General features: G+C 37.7%; 1 protein-coding gene across 30 annotated transcripts in view; it reads left to right on the top strand.

Annotated features, from left to right (window-relative positions):
• Positions 1 to 18,975, top strand: part of KCNMA1 (potassium calcium-activated channel subfamily M alpha 1) — a 519,886-nt gene that overhangs the window by 468,829 nt on the left and 32,082 nt on the right. For all 30 annotated transcript variants that reach the window (XM_076338440.1, XM_076338419.1, XM_076338420.1 and 27 more), the window contains one exon: positions 1,703 to 1,895. In XM_076338440.1, the coding sequence (XP_076194555.1) occupies positions 1,703 to 1,895 (193 nt within the window). The remainder of the gene's footprint in view (positions 1 to 1,702; positions 1,896 to 18,975) is intronic.

Raw genomic sequence — 18,975 nt, forward strand, 5'->3', positions numbered from 1 at the left:
CATCATTCTGATCTAATTATACTAATTTAAAAGTCTGCTAAAGTTTCTGAGATCATACTGGTAGGAATTATGTGTTAAAGGGAGGCCACTGAAACTCTTTTCCTGCTTCTCTGTGCTTTGGTTCACGAGGTAAAACTTGCTGCTGATATCTGATGGGGATGTGGTTACAGCTCAACATAAAAACATTTGTTCTGCTTTAAAAAAAGAAGTGGAAATTTCATTTAAAGTCTGTATTAAAGGAGGCATTTAAGCTGCTGAGTAAACTCTTAAAAAGTAAGCAAATGCCAATTTTAAATATCCTCAGGCAGCCTTAATTCTGTCCCTTTGCATAAAATCATTAGGAGTAAGCCTTTAATTAATTACATGGTTGCATATTATTTTTCCCCACAGGATTCCTGCTTCACTTGGTGCACAGTACAGACACAAAGGGCAGAATTAAGGTGGCAGGAATAATCATGTACGAACTTTTGAGTACTTTATAACTAAATCGTATCTGTTCAATATATACTGTTTTCCACAAGGTTTCATGCCTCAAATTATTGCAAGTAATGTGGAACAGTGAGGCTGGTATCTGAAACTAGGTGGCAATCACTGAATAAGAATTGAGCTCTGCCTTCACTTTGTACATTTTAAATTCAGTTTTGCATTGAATATTCTCAGTGGAGTTCAGGAGACATTCACCATGAGCGATCAGGAGACAGAAGAGTAGGGTCTTGACTCGGTTTTATGAAAGTCACTGTGTGACAGGGGGACAGCTTAGTCTTCTTATCATCATTAGGGTATTTGGGTACCAACCCATGTGAGGCAGCAGAGCAGAATCTCATTTCCATAAAAAATCTTTTTTTTCCTGGACCTCGCAGCCCCTGTGACATAGACTTACTATTCTGTAACTAGAGATGTGGACTGTTGGATGTGAAAGGCAAGTGTTATCTTTAAACAAAACATAATGGGTTAAGCGTCATGTCTCGTTTGTGTTAACTATGAAAAAAACCCATGCACTACCACAACATTTAATTTTAGTTATTGCGTTCTCTGATTGAGAATTGTGGAAGCAGGGAATGTTGCCTGATTTGTGCCCATTAAGATAAAGTCTTGTTTCTGTTTCAAAGGGTTTAATCACACAGCTTTGAAGATCAGTGTGTTTTCCTTCTAGAAGCACCAAAAACATGCGTTGGAAAGGATTAACCTTTTTTGTGTATTGCTTCGGGTAGAGAAAAATAGCTTTATCCTGATTGCATTTCAAATGTGTAGGACACATAATGCTTTCCTGTTTAAATTGCTATTCTTTTGCCCAAGACCATTGTGACTCGGTAGTAGATAAATAGACATTTAAAACACACCCCTTGTTATATTCAGAGAGCCAGAGGTTGCCACATGATAGCAACTTAAATCAAGACAATTTCAAGTCACCAATGAGATGTAGAATGCTGGCATTATTCCTGTTTCTTGTTTGTTAGTAATAGCTTGACTGAGGATTGAGACTGCACCTAAAATGCTGCCATCAGCACCAACTACCCTTTAGATTAGCACACGTCTCCTATTCCCTGGCACATAGTTAGACCAGCTTAATGTCAGAGCATAAAAAAGATACTTGTTAAATAATTTCCCAAAGCTCCTTCTCAATCTTTAATTTGTTTTTTCTTTTTTTTTTGTCTCCCGCCCCCCCCACCCCCCCGCCTTTTTTTTTTTCTCTGTGCCAAAGGGTACGCCATTAAGTCGGGCTGATTTAAGGGCTGTCAACATCAACCTCTGCGACATGTGTGTTATCCTGTCAGCCAATCAGAATAATATTGATGATGCTTCGCTGCAGGACAAGGAATGCATCTTGGCGTCACTCAACATCAAATCTATGCAGTTTGATGACAGCATTGGGGTCTTGCAGGCTAATTCTCAAGGTAAGGACTGCCCTATAATACTTCTCTGCAGTGCCTACAGGGGACAGGACCTGGCAGGAAGAATATCCCTCACTCAGTAATTCAAAGAGCCCTACATCAGCTTGCTTGACAGTTAAACCTGCTGATTGGTATGATGGCTTTTAAAGGGACAGTCACGTAGTTTCTCTGCTACATCACAAAGCACATCTTGCAGAGGAAAAATGAATGAACGTGAAACTGGCGTTTTTCCTCAATTTAAAATGTTCCTAAAAAATAGAAAATCATTGCTTTCTCACCCGGCCCTGCTCTGTGGCTTTCTTACCAGGGCAGTTGTTACATAGCCAAAGCTAACTCACACTCACTTCGGAATACCTGAAGCCTCTGTCTAACAAGATTTCTTTTTTATGTAAAGCACATTGCAACCACAGAGAAAAAGAGCTGAGTAATACAAGCCAAAAAGTAAAATAAAAAGAACAAGAATTTTAAATTGTCTTTACAGTTCCTGTGCCTTCTTGCTCAAAAAGCCACTTAGAATTAACTCAAAGCTGATTTCTTCCCATGGTTTGCAATGTACTCATCCCATTTAAGGGCATTGAACAAAATCCTTCGGTCTTTGCTGAGAGTAGGGGACTTTCATAGGTAGCCAAAGGCTATTTTACACCAACTGTGTCTGTGCAAAGCAGCTGCAAAGCAGTCATAAGCACCCTGGCAAAGACCATCAGTGTAAAAACAATCATCTTCCCATCCCTGAAGGGTCTTGCAGCTTATGCAGCTGAAGTCCTACCTTCGATAAACCTATTAAGTGCTGCAGTAAATATTCCCTCTGCATCTAGCCCTGCTAAAAATGTAGGTGTAGAAAGGATAGTGCTTTGGTCTGCAGTTTCCCCATGAGCCTGACCTAGAGATAGTTTTACCTCAAGGTCTGCGAGAGCTAAGATTAAGTTCAGTTTTTCCTCTTTACGTTCTAATCAGGAAATAGGAATTATGAGCCAAAAATCAGAGGCAGCGGTGTAACTTCTTGAATATGGAAACTTCTTGAATGTGAAAAATTCTTTCTTAGAATCATCAATAAAACTGTGGGATTTAATACTGGAACTAACTTGTACCAGGAAACTAAAAGTTTGAAATTTTCCAAGTCAGGTTGGATAGTTCTCTGGATAACAAGTAGATTTAGAGAAGAAGAGGAAGGAAGTGTTTTTCCCATGGGTGTTTGAAGTTTCAAATCTGTGGCCTGGAAGCAAAACAACCCCAAATATTTTAGAGTTCTTCCCTTAAAAACGTGTGAGACTGACTTGCTCACACTATGATAACTTATGATTAGGAAACTCATTGCAGAAGTGGAAGACGGGCATGGAGGTTCCTTGTTTTGCTGATTTAGACCTGGGATTTTAAATTTTGTATCTCAAAACCAAATGTGTACTTTCACTACCAGGCTATCGGCTATTCTGTGGTGGGTCTCTCTCAGTCTCCTATCATACATGTAATTAAAACCATCAAGAAATAGAATCTGTTTGTCTCACCCCTTTCCTCCCTTCCTTCCTGTTCTTGAGCATGGGCAGTCTGACAGAATTTCCTTCTTCTGCCTTTGCTCAGAGGTTAGTCGTATTTCCAACACTTGGCTGTTGTATTTTACCTCTGGGAGTACACTGGATCTTAGCCACCCCTGAATGAGGCTGGAAAAACCTAGCAATATGAGAGTCCGGTGCACCACGTGAACACATCCATCCTTGGAGGTATTCAAGACCTGACTGCATAAAGCCCTGAAGAACCTGATCTGACCTCATAGCTGACCCTGCTTTGAGCAGAAAGTCAGACTAGAGACCCTCTGATGTCCCTTCCAGCCTGAATTGTCCTATGATTCTATAATATCCAGGTTGCTGCTACAGCATAGCCCCTATAGATCAGGAAGTGTAGACCGGGACCATGGTCCAAATCCCTTCAGCCCTATTCAACGTTGCTGATGCAGAGAAGCAGAGGCACAATAGGTTAGCACATACTTACAAGTTTTGGACATTTCTTCGGGTAAATATCAGTCTGCATGCAAAAAGAAAGTGTCTCTTTCTGTAGCTTTTCTGGGGAAACAGGGCGTAACATAAGGAGGTAACCGGCAGCCTATTTCAGTTGGGAACACTGACTAGGGAGGGGTTCTTCTAAAACCAGTTGCTTCAGAAAATAATTATCTTCCCAGTAAATTCTCTGCTTATGCTATCCACAACTCCTGAGTTGGTTGCATTGCTTTCAGTACAGTAAATTTTCTTGAAAGACCTTGAATACAATGGTTAGACTGTCAGAAGCAATTAGATCAACAGATAGCACAAACTTAACTGGAAGTTATATCCAATGTGACATTTTTGTCTATGAGATGCAGTTTTAACGTACGGTGGACACAACTATCATGACAATTATATAAACCAGGTGATTCAACTTCTGCTGGTCCACAAGCAGCATACTAGAACCACCTCACAGCTCCTTACTGGCAATTAAGAACCTTTATTTACAGAGCGAGCTGTCATTTTACTTTTGCTTAAACATTTGTGTATTATTTGACATACTTACTTGTCCTTAACACATTAGCTGGTAGAAACCTTAAGTGTTGCCAATCTGAATTTTTCTAGATCTGAAGGTATGATTTTGAATTAAGTCATTCCTCACCAACACCATCCCTTGAAAGAGTGTTCTGTGCTGTTCTTTTATGTGACTCCTATTCCTGATCATAGGAAACACTGACATTAGAAAATCTGGGTGTGTGGAAGAATGTCAGTTGACCTATGACAGGGTGTTGAAAAGAGAAGAAACAAAACAAAATATGTGAACAGCCTGAGAAACATATGGGCAAAGCTGCGAGATTTTTGTGAGGGAATTAACAGTGTAATCTTACCCTTGCTATTCTAAGTAATAAGCTAGTATAATTCTGCAGTCACTAAGCAGTGGAATCTGATATGAAAACCTGATATATAATTTATGTTTATGCCTCTGCAAAAGAAAAAAAAACCCAGTAATTTAATTGATAGGTTATTGAATGCACAAGGATCTTTCCAGTTTTTACCTGTGATTATTTCACTCCAGCGTCAGACAAAAGATGACACCAGTACAAGAAGTGCGCCATAAAAAGCGGGATGCAAATTTATTTAACCATCAGATAAGCCATAGTCATTGGCCAGTGCTGAAGTACAGGGCCATATCTATAACTCCTTTGTTCTAAGTTGGTAGCAGAAAAGGAACCCACAGATTTGGGGATTTCATTCCCTTTTCCCCAGAGCCTTACCCTCATCACCTACTTTAACACCAAAGTCACTCCCAGTCCTAGGCGTAAAAACATTCATCGCTAGCCAACCTTCTGTATCCATCCCAACGTGCCCTTTCCAACCAGGGACGTAGCATTGCACCAACAACTGAACCCAGATGTAATCTGAGAGGAAAGGCCTTATGGAAGGAACAGGAGGGTGGACATACGACAGCGAGGCTTCCTGGTAGGGAAAGTTCTGTAACAATAGGGCCGCCAATTCCCAATGGATTAACTGCTGAAATAATCTGGTTATATCAACAAGGGGTTTTCTTATTACTAGTTCAAGATGAACTTAATACGCACACAGCAGTTCTCATGCAGGAACAAAGACTTGCTAGTGTCTCCTTACAGTGTTAAAATATTCCCAGGCTTTTGGACTGGGTAGCATTATTAATTATCTGGACCTTCTATAAATAGTGCGACAACACTTTTGTCCTCTGGTCTACCTGCCTTGAGTCATAACTGATCCTGCCGGAATTGCATCTTAACCAACCGGAGTGCTCTGCCTTGACCTCCCAAAGAAGGAAAAAATAGCTCACAGTTCCAAGGCACAGGAAAAAAAAAACATTCTGGACCAGAGCTACAAACGACCCCAGAGTACCCAGAGCGGATGACTAAACTATTTAAGTTGTCAAATCTCTGTTCATCATCAGCTGTCTAGCAATGTATGACCAAACGCATGACTACACAGAACTATGAATAGAAACAAGGTGCCTTCCTTAGAAGGAAAAGCTTACTAACTGTTCTGGAACGATTTGCTAGTCTCCTTTCCATAAAATGTGCAATTCTACTTCAAAAGAACAAGAAACTCTTTCAAATTGGACCTGTGTTGTTGAAAGCTCTCATGTTGAAAGCATTCCCATAGCTGTCTGCATTGAACGTTTCAAAGCTGACCGGGCAACTCCTTAGGCTCGCTAGAGGTTAGGGGTGCAGACTCTGATGTCCTGAAAATGAGCTTTTGGAAATCATCAGGGCAGTTTGTTGACTTTGGGAGACCTAGATTCCAAGGACAGAAAGGCCAAAGTGTATCCCACTGAAGCTGCAGCAAACTATCGCTTTCATTAAGAGATCTCAGCTTCTGAGGTACAAAATGCTGTAAAGTCGGAGCTTGGCCCACCACTTTACAAAATGACCCATAAACTCAGACAGTTGTCTTATTTGTGACAAGGGAAGTCCTGTTTTTATCTTGCAGTTCCTCTTATAGATGTTGACTGATTGTCTTCCTAGAAAGGTTTGTAAAGAGGTATGTTTGTGGTGGAGAAAAAAAGTCACCCTCAGGTACTGGAGATTTGTTTTTAGTCTCCCTTGATCCTTCCTGATTCTCATTCAGTCCCCTCAAATACAAAGTGAGATTATTTTATCAAGAACTATTTTGGAGAGAAGACCAAAGAATATTAGATCCACGTCAAGCATTTGTGCTCCTTAGCCATAACATTTTTCCAAAGCACCCAGGAGCCTGGGATGGGCTCTGCCTTGGCAGTTAAGTTGGGACAGCTCCAGTAATTCTCCTTTCCCTCATTCTGTTGACCTTTCCATCCTTTCTTCGTCAAGTAGCATCTATTGACTGTTTCCATTTAGTTTTTCACGTTTCTTGTATTTTCTTTCAGAGTCTTACATTGTGGGAATTCTACTTGTTGTTTTACCCACCAGATAAACAGGGCCCAACACAAAATATTTTTCTTCAGTTCTAACTAAAACCACTATTTGGCTTTCTTCCCAAAAACCAGAAAGACAATTATACTTTACTGTTTAGAGATTTATAAATACCGTACCAGAGTAGCCTCTGGGTAGTAACTTTAGCTATCCAACTCAATAATTTTCTTTTATTGGATAGTGATTTAGATCTTATTTTGAGTCCTATATAATAAGAGCAGTACATTTCATTAAAAAACACTTACTAAACAATAAGGAAAAGCAATCTTATGGCTCCAAGCAGGTCTAAAGTACAGAAAGGGGAGGCTATATAGTAACATTTTTTCTATGGACATTACAAGACAGATCACAGTACAGCAGGGTAGATGTATTTCAGCATAGTAACAATTGCAGCTGTTTTCTGAATGACTTCAACTTATGAGAATTTTCCCTAGGAACACTATTTCAGCACATGAGAGATCTTTTTAAGGCCTCCATTTACAGTTCTTGTAATAGATCCTCCAACAAGAAAGAATAAAGAGAAAAAAATAAAGAGGGGATGAACTCCTGGGTAATACATCTCATACATCATGGCAGGATTCTTCTGGGGAAAATCCTATAAAATCAAGTAAACATACTTAGAATTTTACACGCTGACTTTCAAGTGTAACAGATTACACAAGCTAAAACAACCTTGTACAAGTTTAGTTTCATTTGATTCAGTTCCTTTAAAAATCACTTGTGGCTTCATCATCATTTTTTGTTGGAGCTGGCTTAAACTTTGGTTGAAAGGACAAAAACACTTAGCCACTGAGTTTCATTAGATTTATTTCACAATCTGTTGATTAGTTCTTAAATTATTGCAATTTTTGATGGACTTAGTCTCGCAATCTGCTGCAAGAAATTTCCTATTAAACCGAATTGGAGATCTACATTCCATTGTGTTTGCAGGTAATATATTCTTTTTCACCTCTACCAATCAATAATTCTTGATTGTTTTATCTCTGAAATGTTAGCAAAAGAGAGAGAACAACAATAGTTTTATCAGGAGTGGAAATGAGAGAAAATTCTTAAACAAGGGGAAAGGATAAATACTGTCTGAAAGGCTTGGTTAGCAAAGGTCTTGGGTCACTTTCAGAGATAACTGTATGCTAGTGCTGTTAGAGATGTTCATTATAAGTTCAAAACAATAGTTTTATTCCTGAAGGAGGGGTTTTTGGTGAATGTTGAATCTTATTTCTCTTATTTTATAGTCATAAGATAAAGTTTTTAAGTGACAATTTCAGAATATAGGGTCTGATAATCATAGATGCAGTTACTTTTTAGGCTGTTACGGAATTCAATATTCCGTGGTGACTCTAGCACTTTTTCCTATGTTTAACTTGTTATACTACATGAAAATGTAGACATAAAGAGCCTTACTTTCAAATACAGAAAATCAAACTCTACTTAAGCCAGCTAAATAATTTCAGAGTTTAAGGAGTTACTTAACCTCCTTAGGGAAGCATATAAGTAAATGTAGAATATTAAATGTAGATGTAATATTAAAAATAAATAAATGAATAGTGCTGGCAAAAAGTGAAAGATTTGGGGTAATTTTTTTAAGTGTCAAAGTGAGCTATGACACTAACTTTAATCTTTTAAACACTTCGATTCCTGTGTGTCTTTGCAAATCAATGTAATTTAGGCTGCAGAATGCTTGTTAAACTTAAAGACAGCTGAGAACTTCCTAAATCACATAGATGTTTTGAAAAATTTTCTCCTAAACAGTATCACTCCTACCAGTTGCATTTGCAAAAATGGCAAGTATTTTGCATTGACATCAGGGTTATTGGTTTGTCAGGATTGATAGTTTAGTGCAGGGGTTACACCTGATTAAGGATGTTTTTATGCTGTGTGTTTCTGACTGCTCCTTCTATTTTTGCTAGCATCAGTTGTTGTAAATGACAAAAATAATAATCCAATTAACAAAATTTTCTACTTGGCTGGTTGGTTATTGTTTAACTAACCGAATTTTGAAATGTTTGTTGTAGTTCAGTTTCGTTATTATTTTTCAAAAAAAAGGCTGACCATCCTAAGTAATGAAGTTAATAACTGAAAAATGAGATAAGGGTATCCTAACTTCCCAGCACATGTCCCGCACCACCATTGCTCACAAAAATATCCAATTTTGAAGATTAGGTCACTGTGATAAATAACTCAGTACTACCTTTGTGCAACATGCACATAATTTCTTATCCTGCTGAACCAGATGGATCAGCTGATAGCTGTTATTTATTTTACGGTAGCACACTGGAGCTCTAGATGGGATTAAGAGCTTGTTGTCATAGTCCTGATATATACAAGAATAAAATATGGCCTTTGCCCTGGCAAGTTTACAATCTGATGCCTTGCTTGTTCCAAAACTTAAGTTACGTGCTCAATGTTATACAGGTTAATAAATCTCTCTGACTTCAATGAAACTATCCACCTGTGTAAAGTTAGATTATGTGCAAGTCTTTGCAAGATTTGGACTTAAATAAACTAAAGAGGCTGGGTGGGAAAGAGGCCGTTCACTTAACTTTGGTTCCCGTGCTATAGCAGCCACCTGTGCCAGGAGTCCTTCCCTTCTGTCAAACAGGACCTTGCTAGCCTTCCAGCCTTCACAAGAAACCCTTCAGAGAAAAGGTCCCACCCAGCACCGTTTGCATTTCTTGTCTTTTCCTTGCAGCTGGACGCTAACATTAGCTGCCGGAACTTACACACACGGAGAACAGTGTCCTGCCTCTCTCAAAGTTTTCCTAGGAAGGGAGGAAAACTATTAAGAAAAGAGGTTTTCAATTCTGTTGCTTATAAACTAAAAATGTGTTGGGGAATGGCTGGAGAGACACGTTTCTTTGACACAATTTCCCTGTCTTTGAGAAATGCTGCAAGGTCCTAGCCCAAATACCTTCACGCTTTCACAATTGCCTCTTTCTCCTCTGCTTTCAAGACACCCTCTGCTTCAGCCAGAGAAAGATAAAACTGGGCAAAGGAGGTAGATAGTACAGTACATCAAGCACGTGATTTCACACTTAAACTATAAATATATTTAACCATCCCAAGACTGTTATAAATTCATGGTGACTCTATTTTATTATTATTTGCTGTTCAACATCTTGAAAGCAAACCCCCTATTACGAAGGTGTACTATTTTGTGCATTTCTGATGCTGAGGAATAAAAAAACCCCGCTCTTTTTATGAGCATTAATTATACACCAGGCAAGGAAGCAATTGCCTCTATGTTATGAAATATTAAATCAAAATGCTTCCTGTTCCCAGATGTCCCAGAGATAAATACAGCAGTATTTTGAAGCCCCACTTGGAGCTGTTTTGCCTGCAAATTTATAGTTTTGTCTCCATTTTCAGAAAACCCTGTTTTATGTGAAGTATAGCACTCTTGGTAGTTTTTAAGGAGCAAACTCCTCTGGAGTTGCCTGTGTAGGCAACAACTCTTATGTAGATTGCACACAAGGGATCTGAAGTTGAAAGGCTCCTTTAAGATGACAAATGGGTTGAAAGTGTTATTGTCTTTGATTGCATGCCTTACATCATCTGTATGTAGGAATAAGAGAGCTATACTTTATCTTTAGCCATTTTATAAATATTTAAGTCCTTATAGTTGCCTAAAGATATTAAAGCATATTTTACAGTAGTTGGAATATAAATATTATATATAGCACAAGATACCAAAGTAGTTTAATGAATTCATAATTTTCTGTTCACTTTTATTGGAATGTGTTTTATGTTCCAAAACTTCCATTTAAAGAATAAGAGACCATTCTGCTCCCTGACAAGATGTGAGCCAATAGTGAATGTTATCAAGGTTGCTTTAAATGATGATATGGGACTTCAATTAGCAAGAAGAAAGGGAACATGGGTATTAGAATGTGCTACACCAATCTCTGCTTTTTAACTTTAAAAAAAGTCTTTTTGAAGAAACTGTTTGGTTTTTTTAAGCCTTTAAGAAACTGTAAGGTGTTTTGCTTCTCTGTCTCTGTATTTTTTTAAAAGTTCTTAATTGCGGAAGGAGATACTTAATCTAGATCAAATTATACAAGAGTAAATTTTTTAAAATTTGAAATTTAGTTTCTAAAATAACCAACCATAAAATCTCGTGACATTAAACGTATAAAAGGTCCATATTCCATGGCCCCTTGAATACCAAGGTGTGTTGAGGTTATAATTGTGGGTCTTTCAAATTCCCATCAAATTAAAAAAAAAAATCTGTTTAATATTTCACAGTTTCACTATTTCCCAGTAGGAGTCCATGCTGGGTAATGCTTGCTAATTACCCACAACAAAAGTAGACACACAATGCTGGTAAATTACCTGACCCTTTGCATTTTAATGAGACAACAAGGATTTCATGAAGTGATGTTGTTTCAGTGGTTAATGGTGTCAGCAATGTTGTAATTGTAGGCTGAGGCACATTAGCTGCACAACCACATGTAGGAAGGGTTTCTCTCGACAGGCCCTTTGGAGAATAGAACAGGGTATTATCATTAAGCCTATGTCATTTGCATGCTGCTAATCACTTACTTTATTATCTTGTGTATCCATTGTCTTTCTTTAATTGCTCTTTAAATGAAAATTAAAAATAGTTCCAATGCCCACGATACTTGTGATAGCATCTTGATTATGAAGATAACTTCAAGAAAATGGAACATATAGATAATATATTACAGGATTACAAGATAGTTTGAAAGTTATATACCGTAGCAGGCAGCCTCATGAGCGTAATTCTGGTATCTTTCTTTGCTTCAGTAGGTATTGTTTGTTTAATAAATGGGTTTTTATATGCATAAAGGTGGTTAGTTTTTTTTAAAGGACATACACGAATTCAGAGATCAATGTCACTTTTTTTGCTTTAGTGTGGAAGGAGATGCAAAGCATCAATATCCAGCAGATTCCACCCCTCTAATAACGTTACAGGAGAAAGCTAGATTTTAGTTGTTTGTTCTTTCCAGTTAAATCCTAGTCTGTGATATCCATTGTAAAAGAGCAGAATCTAACACCTGCTGATGAGTTGCAGAACTTCGACAGCTTTAGGGTAAAACTTACAAAATAGTTGGCATTCTTTTATCAAGACAGACCTGTTGATTTTTAAGTTTGACATGGTTAAGGCAGCCCAAACTTTCCGTAACAGGCAGTCTCTAAAAACTTGGTAGCTTCTGGTTATCAAGAACCTTCCAAACCTTTCAGCATCCGCAGAGTTGGATATGCAGGCTGAACTGGGACACTGCCTTCGTTTGAGAATCAATGCTGCTGTGCTCCTAATAATGTATTTTTGCAGCTCTTTTTTTTTTAACATCTGAACAAACCAAACCTGAGAAAGTAAATCTATGAATTATGCAAATGGTATGGTAGGAATTTTTATTGAAGGAAGAAGGATAAACTTTGTTCTTGGCTAGTTATTGTGATTTATTTTTATTCAATACACCCCAGTAAGATTATGGTTACTGGGAATTTTCGTACTGACTTATTTGGATACAAGATTAAGATTATATAAAATTTCTGTAATGTCACAGGAATACCTGATCTTTTGCAAACTTTCCTTAGAGCTTTAAAGTGGATCCTATGAAACTATAAATGAGATTGAACCTTTCATATTGATTCGAGGTTTGGTTGCTGGTTTAAATTTTGTATTCAACTTTAAATGTCAAATACTCTTAATACAAGAGCATGATTACTGGTTAGTAGTGAGAGGCAAAGTATCTCTACAGTGTAACAGCATATATATTTTCTGTAAGTTTGACTTTACAGAGGTTTTGCTTAAATGCATAGGCAGGATTATAATGTGATTGGATGTCCTCATAGGATTTCCTATTTCTGCTAAGTTCATGTCAGTCTGCTTGTTCTGTGACTTAGAATGAGTCTCCAAGTGAGGGCAAGGATAGCCAGACATTTTTGAAATAACTCCCCCTCTAAAAACAAAGAAGAGAGATTTCACTGAAATCAGACAGTGTCATGTGGGGGCTGAGAAAACGTTGGTGGAATTGTTTCTTGTTTGTTTGAGGACAGATGGATTGGATTAATAACGCTACAGTTATAGGAGATATTCTTGAGAACAAATGTTCCATTAGTCACAAGCGTGAGCTTGCTCAAAAACAGTTCATGCTGTAACCAAAATTAAATTCAGAAAAGGTACTTGAACCATTTTGTTTAGCATATTAACCTATGTATTTTAGAAACTGTATCTGTTGTAAATCCTCAATAATTTGTGAATTGTTCCCATTCTAACTTTTCATGTATGAAGAAGATGTCTTCCTAGAACAGTAACTGCAAACTTTTCAGAAATAAGTTCAGCTATATAAAAAATCCCTATTGAATTGATTTATCTAATCTACCCTGGCTTGAAATCAGTGTTTGATAAGCTGCTTAAAATAATGTTTTGGTAAACTCTTTCTTAGAGGACAAATATAAAAAAGATTTTTCCATATAACTCCAATTTAGAAACCTTGCCATTTCCAGTTTAATAAATGTGCCTAAGCAAACAGATAAATCTTAGATATTCCATTATGTCCTAGTGGATTTCATTGCCTGCCCCTTGCTACCGAATCTTCTTTAGAGTTCATAAACAAGGGATTTTGCCGCAAAATCTTGGAAAAGGATTCCATGAAGCATGACATTCATGGAGTTTTTAAACACATATTTGAAGTCTTATTTACAACGTTTTCTTAGCCAGACACGTGGCATGTAAAGTAATGTTTCCATTCTCAACTCCTCGTTTATTTTTAATGTCTAGCACCTACAGTAATTTTACTAAAAACTAATGAAAATTGCAGGCTTTTTGGTTTTAAATTTCATTATTAGGTGCTGATGACCCTAGTGTGAGACCTAAAATTCATGAAAGGGGAGAAACGTCCTCATCTTTTGTCTTGTCAAACAGTAGCTAGCAAGGTGGAAAGGACCTAGAGCGTTTCTTTCCAGGTGTTCATGAGAGGATGGGCTAGGGATTGAAGATGTCTCTGCTCTCCCTTGCTGATCAGTGAAGGGAGGCAGGGGACAGCAGTGCCTTCCTGAGCTTTTCCTCCAAGACTAGTGCTCTCCTGACTCGTTTCTTCGTAGGACTTCCCTCACGTGAGTCAAAGCAGGAGCTACCCTTTGACAAGCAATGGGAAGTCTGTCAGGAGAAAAAGGTGGAGAAGTGTTTATGCAAAGTATCTTGTGATGCACATTTCAAAATACTCTCCTTGCAACAGAGGGAAGTGATTCCGCTTACCTGCTTGAGAAGTTCAACCTTACGTTTGTGACTCCCAGGTTTCTCAAGATTTCAGAATTTGATTATTATTAACCCTTCAATTAAATCTTCAGTTCAGTTCTTGAGTGGCCATCTAAACTCTGTCTGGACATATCTTCCATTTTGAGGGAGACAGCTGTAGACTGAATTAGATAGACAAAGAGGGTGCTTCTTAAAATTTGGAATATATCTTGATTTTTTTTATTTTATGGCAATGTGCTTTGCGGTGTCAAATGTAAATAGGCCTTAACATTTATCTGCAGATTTATATTTCACATCGGCCCTGCCCAAAACCACAGATTCAAACTTCTCAAACTACCTCACTACCTACAAAAATCCACATTGCAACTTGAATATTTATCCTTAGAAGCCTATGAAACAACAAGAAATAGACTAAAGACTCAGAAATATTCAAAACCACTAGTTGAAAGGACAGCTATTTCCACTGATATTGGTACTAATGAAATTCAAACAAGGAAGTAAACATTTTATTTTTTATCAACCCATTTAACTCTCCAGTAAATAATTATGAATAGGAAAGTTAATGTGTTGTTTAAGTGTTTCTAGAGGTTATGCCATTTTTAAATCCAACAGTAGTATTTAGATGCGTGAATGACAGTAAATAGTCAATATGATGCTGAAAACTAAAAAAAAACCTGCTTGCTGGAAGTTTTCAGTATGACTGTACTGTGCACTGGATACCATGGCATATATTTTATGGTTGCCACTTAATTTTCGCTACTTAAAGCATACCACATTACATTTTACTGTTATCGTTGTCTTTACCAGCTTGGTTGCTAGTGCAATGGGGTTTGGATCCCATATAAATAAAATAAATATGGAGCTGGCATAGAAACACTTCTGCTGGTACTTCTTTAAATATAAAAAGACATTTGAACTACGCAAGGCAGGCAAAACCCTTAAAGATTGTAGCAAAAGCTCTAATAAAGTAATATGAGTCGTTCTATCATGATAATGAGTTACTTCTCTTTCTAAGATTAATATCGATTGAAGAGGGGGAAAAGCGTGAGCCAAAATAGTGCAAACTTAGCAATGGAAAGTTCATTTTTTCTTCAGAGCAGGCAGTACCTCACTGGTTTTGTGTATACTTTTCCTTTTTTCTTGATACGTTTGAGCAAATTAGCTGTTTATTTACACTGATGACTGTATGCTTTGGATATTCTTCCCCCCAGAATGGCCATCAGAGGAAAAGTTGCTTTCTGGCTTCTTGGTTCTGGATCCTGTACTGACTGAAGCAGAGGTTCCCAAACTTTACAGATTGGGTACTACCAGTAGTATCACTGCTGTTCTTCAGGCAGTTGTGTCTACACGACCTTAGATGTTATTAGTAGCTAATACATTGCTACTGGTACATCATTCAAGAATATGCAATTAGAGAGCTACTTCAGATTCATCCTGTTTCCGTAACTGCAATTTCTATTTTTTTTTTTTTTAATGTGAAAAAAGAGAAGTAGAAAGAAAAGGAAATCTTCATTGTCTGTATATTTCCAGTCAGTCAAGAGTAATTGCAATAAATTAGCCAATTTTAGATTTTGGTACTAAAATAGATACTGAAACAGGAATAGAATGTGGCATAATGTATATGTGACGTATAAAACAGGGATAATATTACGAGCCGAACAGAGTATAAGGCTGGTTTGATGTGTTAGCCATTCCCGTGAACTTCAGTATCGGAGGGCTGACATTTCTTTTAATGGAAGTACTTTCTGGAGGTACTTACCTTCCCGTTGTTTTATCGTGCACGGCAGGGATGGGTTTCGTACTGGCCGGTAATACCGATGATTCTGAAGTGCAAATAATTGTGCTGATGGGATGATGTGCGTGTTTTGAAACTATACTCCAAACCCTCAGCTGGTGTTTCCTTATTCCCGTTTCGAATTGTGCACCATACGTTATTTGCAAGGTTCAGATTAAACTGCAGCAAGGATGTAGTAAGCTACCTGTTTGGATCAGGAGGGTTTTGTTTGAAGAACTATACAAATGCTCCTTAGGTGACTATCATTCCCCACAGTGGTAGCTGCACCTGGGTGCGAGCGATTTGTTGGGCTTTCTATGGAAAAGTTGGTTGAGTTAGTGTTATGCAGACTGGTGTAGTTCGAAACAGCTTGATACTCATTTTCATACACGGTATCTACTAAGATGTCTTTAGACATGCTACTCTGAGGTTGTGTGTGTTACAGAGGGCAGTATTTGAGTGACAAAGAGCATGACACTGATTTTTTTTTTTCCCTATTTATGGTGTTCAATTTGGAGTTCTGGTAAAAAATTTTGGCTTGTGGAGCATCTTTGCAGTGGTATGCTGAAAGCATGAATGCCAGAGGGAAATTCTCTGTTCAGCCTCGCTTTAAAAAACATATTCACACATGAACACAAAATCCACGTTCCTTTACTCTGAGATTTAATCAAGCCCTGAAGTTTTTAAACTGCCAGTTTAATCTTTGGGAATCACCTGCATACTGTCACTTGACTATGTGCTTTTATGACAACCTGTCCACTAAAAAATTGTGACAGCATTTGGTGAAATCTGGCAGGACTGGACATGGGCACAACACGCTCTCTAATGTGGCTTTGCCAAGAGTTGCTTTTTTACAACATGGAGTAAGACGGGAGAAGAGCTTTTGGATACTTGCAAATAGATTAGACTGCAGGAAATGTGCAGGAGGCCTATGGAGCATACCTGCCAGATAAATTAGAGGTGGTCTTGATCTGAATCCAACCTCTCTCAGAGCTCAGCTCTGGGAATCCAGTTCAGATTGCTTTGATAAAATGAGGCTTTAGCCTTCACAGTTAAATCTTTGATCCCCAAGGCAGCCTTGAATGTGGGATTTTGGTTTTGACCCAGCCTATAGAGAACTTAATGACATTTTACCATAGGTTTCCAGCTCAGTTCCAGCTTGAGTAATTTACAAGTCTGCTGGCACTATTTAGCCCACACAGACCATGAAGTCGACCGTAAGTAAGTCCAAGTTGATGGAAAAACAATATTGCTAGAACAGAGTGACAGATGTTGATTATCACAAAGTGTCTGTTTAAGCGTTTTGTATGGATCCATTTCCTCGCTGCATACACCTGAAATTTTTGTAGAAGTTGCAAAGTAATTGTACTTAAAGCTGTGGAATCATCTGCTAAAGAAATTGTCGGAATACATTTTGCAAAAAATGACTGTTGTGGTTATTACTGTTGCTGCTCAGGGGAGCTATTCAGATGCCTCATTTATTGGAGCTTAATAGATTAAAAGTCCAAATTGAGTCTCATGATATAAACCTAATCAAATTCTAATCTGCATAATTTTCCCATAAGCAGCAATGGGAAATTTGTTTAATTTATGTTTCAGTAGTTGCCAATCATGTGTTGGACAGCATTGTTACTTTTATTTATCAAAATATTTTTATTGATTGCTTGCTATAACATCTGGCTTTGCTCTTCCTTTTTCACTAAGGAAAAATTTACTTTATTTGATATAATGTAGGATATAATGACATAATGTAGAGTCTCGCCTAACATGCCAATATATCATTTTTAACGGTGAGCTTTCCATTTTATTTGTAGTTATTGAATACCTGTCTCTCTGAACTAGGTAATATAGCTTAATTTATTTGATAAGTTTTATCCAGCATATTTATTTGTTTTTGCCTGAGGTCTAAATATGCAAGGCTGATTAATGATTAGACTGAAAGAATTTGGCATCATTTTATACTAAATTCTTTTAGCTGCAAACCTGCAAACTTAGATGCTACCAACTTTGTGCCCTAGAGGTACCTAGTGTAGGAAACTATTAAACAGTAAATGGAGAGTAGGGACAATTCAAAAATTAAGTTTGTAATGAAAGCGGCTAAAAAAACACAGGAATTATAATTTCTGATGTTATTATGTATTATAGTGTATTCCATAATAATTGCTGACTGAACACGTTACTATTGCTTCTCTCTCTTTCCAAACACTTGTATAGTTCTAGTGGTCCTTTCTGAATAAAATAAGAAAAAGCAGAGAAAAAAAAAGTCTGTGAGAAGTAGCCAAACTACTCTCTAGCACCTGGGCAGTAGTATTAGGAGTAGGTGCTATACCTAGAGGTGCAATCCACCAGAAAGAATGAATAGTCACTTGCCACCAAGGGATAAATTTCCACTAGAAGAACAATGTGAGAGAACTGAATTCTTTCCCAACAGGAGTAGGCTTTGGAAAAGCAGGTTCATGACAACAAAGAAAGGGGAAAAAAAGTAGATGGAAAACCAAAGATGACATTGCAATTACAAAACAAAACAAGACTTTAACAAATCCAAAGCACCTGGTGTATTGGAAGGAGTTAAAATATTCTCTGACCAGTTTGTAAAAACACAGCACAAAATTAATGTGAGCACATCCCAGGCAATAGGGTAAGTGTGAAGTAGTTTGGAAACCGTTGTCCGCTGCGTTCTAGAAGTCCTTTGTATTTTACTGTGTGTTGTCCTAGTTGTTTTCAATTAGAGAATTACCCAATCATTCCTGTTTCTGGAAGTGGCTTAGAAAATAGATGCTTAAAGACAGCTACAAGATGGTGCTATCAGGCAATAAACTTCTGATGGCCTGTCCCTTCTTCCTGTTGCACAATGGAGAACCTGCAGAGTGGCTCAGTTTAATATTTAATTTCCCTTCTTGATAGCCTAAAAGCCCCAAGCAATTATCCTGGTTTGGTTGGCTGTAACCGTTATGCCTGTCTTCATGGCCCTCATAGGTTTCTGTGATTTACTCTTCTCTGTGCCATACAGTGCTTTAAAACATAAGAAATTACTTTCCTAATTTTTAGACTTTCTGAATTGTTTGCTTATGCACTAGAGACTGAATAAGAAGTCACTGATGTACTGCTGGAGTACATTTTATGTTCCCAAGACAGATGTGTATAAAACAAGATGGCTGCATTGCAT

Source organism: Aptenodytes patagonicus, chromosome 5 (assembly GCF_965638725.1).
Source record: "Aptenodytes patagonicus chromosome 5, bAptPat1.pri.cur, whole genome shotgun sequence".
NCBI classification, from domain to species: Eukaryota; Metazoa; Chordata; class Aves; order Sphenisciformes; family Spheniscidae; genus Aptenodytes; species Aptenodytes patagonicus.